The sequence below is a fragment of the Benincasa hispida genome, chromosome 4 (genome assembly GCF_009727055.1).
Source record: "Benincasa hispida cultivar B227 chromosome 4, ASM972705v1, whole genome shotgun sequence".
Lineage (NCBI taxonomy): Eukaryota > Viridiplantae > Streptophyta > Magnoliopsida > Cucurbitales > Cucurbitaceae > Benincasa > Benincasa hispida.
In genome coordinates this window covers 56280920-56286407 of record NC_052352.1, presented here as the reverse complement: position 1 = coordinate 56286407, position 5488 = coordinate 56280920, and the positions used below count along the sequence as shown (strand labels likewise).

Sequence of the window (5488 nt, the reverse complement as noted above, 5' to 3'; positions counted from 1 at the left end):
TGACTCTTCCAAGTAATCTGAAAATATTGCCATCATGCATCGTTGAAAAGTGCATGATGCATTACAGAGTCCAAATGGCATGCGTCGGAATGTGAACGTACCAAATGAACACATGAAGATTGTCTTATCCTGATCCTCCGGCGCAATTGCTATTTGGTTATACCCTGAATAGCCATCAAGAAAGTAGAAAAATTCGTTCCTCGCAAGTCTGTCCAACATCTGGTCAATGAACGGGAGTGGAAAGTGGTCCTTTTTAGTGGCCAAATTTAAATTGTGACAGTCCATGCAGATTCTCCACCCCGTAGTTGTCCTTGTGGGAACCAATTCATTCTTGTCATTGGTGATGACTGTCATCCTCCATTTCTTTGGAACACACTGCACTGGGCTTACCAAGCTGCTATCAGATATCGGGTAGATGACACCGGTGTCTAGCCACTTCACTATTTCCTTCTTTACAATCTTCTTCATGGCAGGTATTAAACGACGCTGCCTTTCTACTGATCCATTCTTTCCTTCCTCTAGACGGATCTTGTGCATGCAATAAGAGGGACTGATTCCTCGAATATCTGCTAAGGTCCATCCTAAGGCTTTTACATTATTTGTTAGGATCCGTATGAAAGCATCTTCTTTCTCCTTACTTAATGATACAGAGATGATAACTGGTATGTATCGTTACTTTCTAAGTAAGCATACTTTAAGTGCATTGGCAACGGCTTTAACTCTAACATAGGAGGCTCTTCTAAAGATTGCTTAATACGCTGTGAAGTTCGTTCAGATAACTTGAGTGGTTCGAAATTAGATTTAGCATGAATTACGGCGCAATCTTTTTCTAATAATGCGTCGTCTTCAAAATTTTCCTTCTCCATTTCTTTCAAGGGTTCGTGCAGCTGTTCTCCCTACAGTTCTTCGATATATTGGCAGTTTTCTATATCTCCTGGATATTTCAACGCATTGAGTACGTTGAACTTTACCTCTTGATCATCAACCCGGATGGTCAATTCTCCCTTCTGTACATCGATAAATGCTCGCCCAGTGGCGAGAAATGGGCTTCCCAAGATGAGAGGAATTTCTCTATCTGCCTCATAATCCAATAGAATGAAATCTGCGGGGAAGATAAACTTGTCTACCTGCACGAGAACATCTTCTATCTTGTCCTCTGGAAGCTTTATTGATCTATCGGCTAACTGTAATGTAATCGTGGTTGTCTGGCTTCGATGATGTCTCGCTTCTTAAAGATTAACAAGGGCATCAAATTTATGCTCGCCTCAAAATCACACAGTGCGTTCCATACCATCTTCCCTCTTATGGTGCAGGGTAATGTAAAAGTCCCAGGATCCTTCATTTTAGCAGGGAGATCATTTTGAAACAAAGCGCTACACTCGTATGTTAGTGCAACTGTTTCATTTTCTCCGATCTTTCTTTTGTTGGCTAGAATGTCCTTGAGGAATTTCACATAGCTCAGCATCTGCTCTAATGCTTCTATTAAGGGAATATTAATATGCAGCTGTCGAAGAACGTAAAAAAACCTCTGAAATTGCTTACTATCGACTTTCTTTTTCAGCCTGGACAGGAAAGGTGGAGGATACCGGCGTGTTTCCTGCTCACTTTGCTGCTTAGTGAGGTCCTATGCTTGCTGTGTGTTGTTGATTGAGGGTTGCGTCGATTGAGAATTTAAGTCTTGAGAAGCTTCATCTTTTGCAAATAATCTTGCTTCTGAATTGGGGTTTCTTTCGTTATTTTGTACTTGGTCATCATCAATAGTTAAATCAGCTGGTACTGTTACCGCCTCTGATACCTTCGATGCAATGGGGCATGTTGTTCTGCCGCTCCACAATGTCACGGCATGAAATTGTTCTTTACCTTTTGGCCCCAATATTCCTAAACTTCCTTATGATGTACCAGGCGTTTTCTTCTTTAATTCTCTCGCAAGTTGATCTATTTGGTCTTCTAATTCTTTGAGAGAGTCAGCTTGCGACTGTCTCATTGCCTCGCTCTATTCAATGTAATGCTTCAGTGACGTTTCCAGAGACAAGGTACTGCAAGAGGTATCATATGCAAACAGTTGGTCGCATGGTTGTGTACCTTGAAAATCACTTGGGCTGCAGTCCGGGGTAGTGAAAACAAGAGGTTTGCCTCGATCCTCTTGATAACTAAATTGATAGAAATTATGGCCTTCATGAATGAGATTTTCATCCAAACCGAGAATTGAGTGATCCCCTCAGTCATGGTTGTGGTCGATGCCCCATGATTCCTCATAAGTAGCATATATGGGTTGTTGATCCCATAGGCAGACGTCTACTAGATGTACCTCTCCCCATTGAATGCAATCCATAGTGGTCATATGAGTCACCGTGTTAACTTACACTGCTCCTTAGGAGAGAGTGTTCTACTGGTTAGCCACCGTCTAGAGGAGCGATGTCATCGTGGTCATTTGCTCGACCAATGCGCTCATTGTGTCTGTTGGCACATCGGCCCTCTCTACTCTTTCTGGTTCTAGACATCTTGCCTCAAGCCCATTATCAATCCATTTGTCAGAATGTCACGATATACGATCCAATATGCCCTTTGCTTTCGTATATGACTTATTCATTAATCCTCCCTTTGCAGAGGAGATGGCAACTGCTCACGTTGATGGGTCTAGACCATTGTAAAAGGTTTCCATCAAGATACTATCAAGGATCCCAATATGCGGACAGTTCTTTACTAACTGCCGAAATCGCACCCAAGCGGTGCTTAGGGTTTGATAACTCTTTTGCTCGAAATTCAATACCTCCCTTTGCCTCCTGTGTTGACAAATGGAGGGAAGAATCTATTCATGAACCTATCAACCAAGTGTCTCCATCCATGAATTTCACCCGGCTCCAATGCTTGAACCCACCTCTTTGCTTCATCCCGCAATGTGTACGGGAAAAGATACAGTTTAAGACTTTCTTGAGTTACACTAGGCAGAGAGAATGCGCTACATATGTCTGCGAAGTTTGATAAATGTGCGTGTGGGTCTTCTCCTTGTAATCCCCCGAATTGTCCCACATTCTGAATCATTTGCAGCATGATAGGTTTCATCTCAAATCTTACATTCCCTTTAACTACTTGTTTTGCAATTCCTAGCGAAAAATTGTAAAGATCTAGCACTACATACTCCCTCATAGAGATGTTATGATTAGCAACAAGAAAAACAGGATCTTGCACTGGCAAATCTCCCCTCAAGTTTCCAGCATGAGCCATATTCTCTTCAGCTATACTTCTTCACCAGTTAATTCAACCCTGATGAACTCTTAGCGAAGAATATACTTGATCTCTTGGTCCACTTAGAGATACTAGACCACCCCCTATACTCTAAGTCGTCAGACTGCTCTCCGCGTTGAACATTCAGTACAAAGAGATCTTTCCTGCACATAACATGAAAATATTCAACATTAACCATTAACTAAGTTCCCCGGCGATGGCGCCATAAACTTATAAACGCATATTCGGAATGTATGAAATTAAATGCTCATAATGATGCATTACTACTTCTATTTATGCGTTAATTAGGGATGCTTAGGTAGTATGCCCTGCGTTGTCACAAGTTTCCTTACGATGGAACCAAGTGTAATTCCACCGCAAGTCTCTCGGTGTGATCCGAGATCGAACACGAAGTGGTGTCCGTTATTGTGGTATGTTCGTGGTATATGCGACTAGGTTTTAATTCTTTATAAAGAGGTTTGTACAGTATATAAATGGCAGTAAAATAAAGGAAAGCGGCAAAGATGCGATAAAACATAAAAATACAATAAACCTAAGCTAGATGTACAAGATACAGGCTTTATGTGCAAGATACTGGGATTAAGGCTGGCCGTGAAGGTTGTGCAAAGACGTGGGATGCGACGAAAAGTCTTGTGAACATATTAGAAAGAGAAAGATAGATATTACAAACAACGCAAGTTCTTAATTGAATTGAAGATATAAATATTGTTTTGCTCTTCTCTTGGCATACACCTCTCAGTGATCAGCCGCGTTTCCCACATGTCTGTGGTGAGACAGAGTCTAACATAATGAACGCAAGGTTGCTTCCATGTCTGGAAGTACTACTCGCTTTAGTTAACGCACTCTTCTGACATTCTCTCGATAGATCAGAATGACATCTTCTCTTATGCTCTCACAGGTGAAGATGTCGTCTAGCATGCTTTAGCTAAACGTATTTTCTAACTTTAATACATATTAAGTTCTTGGTGATTCATATTGCTCATCAAGGGATTAGGAAAACATCATGCAGAAAGTGACTAATGGGTGAACGGAAATAGACAAAGAATGGTAAATGAAATCTATCGAAACATTTAATATTTCTACAAAGTGTTTGATACATGATGTGTGAATGAAGAGATAAAAAAAATATGGAATATAATGAAAGAGAGCTAGAACAGATACAATCAGGTGCCAATGTCTTGGCACAGATTCAATGAAGATCTGCTTGCCGGATAGGATGGTTTCGATGGCAGGAAGAGCTTCCCTCTCAAGCTTGTTCCACTGGTAGCAGAAGACTCTACACAGAGCTTCGATCGGGTATATAGCAGGTCAGATTTGAGATTTACGTCTCGGCCTTATCTCATTCTCTTCCTGGATTTCTTCTCTTCAGCACTCAGCTCAGCCTTTTCTCTCCAAAATCTTACAGCACTTAGCCCAATATCAAATAGCATACTTTTCTCTGAAATCACTGGGGTATTTATAGAAGCAGATTCTTTGACTCCGGCCTTGTGGTCCCCACTTGATGGTTATGGTAATTCCGCAGATGGAGGGATATTATTCCTTCTGTTATGCAATCAGACCATCAATTCTGCACAACTGTTAGTTGTACACGTGTCTCAATCCTCCGCTCTTGCATTGCTCAGTTGCATCTTTCGATCATAGGTTCGCATGCGGTGTTTGTTTTTATTACCGCATGCGGTCGAAGCTTAGCTCTGGATCGACTATCGCATTGCGCCGTTACTTCGGTAATCGTTTCTTCATGGTTGATCAATGGGCGCAATGTGATAGAGATGTGTGGATTAGTTTCTCATGAGCCTTGAGCGCAAGCAGTGACTTGGTCTCCTACAAAACAGAGTAAAGTTTGGCTTGTCCTCCATCTTTTTGGTGTTAGTGGGTGTAATTACGAACATTTATAATTATTGTCATACTAGGTTAATTTTCATACAATTGGCGCATAATTACTAACTTTTGGCCTCAATATCTAGATAAGGTGGCATAAATAACTTGTATTTCTACAAGTTATCAAAAGGTGGTCTCTTTTATGATCCAAAAGAGATAAAGTGTTTGTATCGAAACTACTGAATCATATTAGGGAGCATAAAGAAGTAGAATCATATTAAATGAGTTTTCTAATGAAACTACTGAATCTTCATCAAGGGTTGTTGAAGAACCAAGCACGTCAACAAGAGTTGTTGATGTTGGTTCATCCAGTCACACACATCCTCCTCAAGAGTTGAGGGAGCCTCGACATAGTGGGAGGGTT

General features: G+C 41.1%; 1 protein-coding gene across 1 annotated transcript; it reads right to left on the bottom strand.

Annotated features, from left to right (window-relative positions):
* Positions 1 to 896: 896 nt before the first annotated feature.
* LOC120076256 lies at positions 897 to 3225 on the bottom strand. Its single transcript, XM_039030025.1, has 3 exons — positions 3076 to 3225; positions 1292 to 1438; positions 897 to 1184 (listed from the first exon to the last, which is right to left on the bottom strand). The coding sequence occupies exons 1-3, from the start codon at positions 3223 to 3225 to the stop codon at positions 897 to 899; spliced, it is 585 nt and encodes a 194-aa protein (XP_038885953.1).
* Positions 3226 to 5488: the final 2263 nt, after the last annotated feature.

Bases quoted from the DNA above. Each gene is read 5' to 3' on its own strand.
- LOC120076256 (XM_039030025.1), bottom strand. From the start codon at position 3,225: ATGGCTCATGCTGGAAACTTGAGGGGAGATTTGCCAGTGCAAGATCCT. The intron at 1,439-3,075 runs GTAAGATTTGAG...AAATTCCTCAAG, and splicing joins AACAAGTAGTTAAAGGGAAT to GACATTCTAGCCAACAAAAG. The intron at 1,185-1,291 runs GTATGGAACGCA...ATTACATTACAG, and splicing joins GCACCATAAGAGGGAAGATG to TTAGCCGATAGATCAATAAA.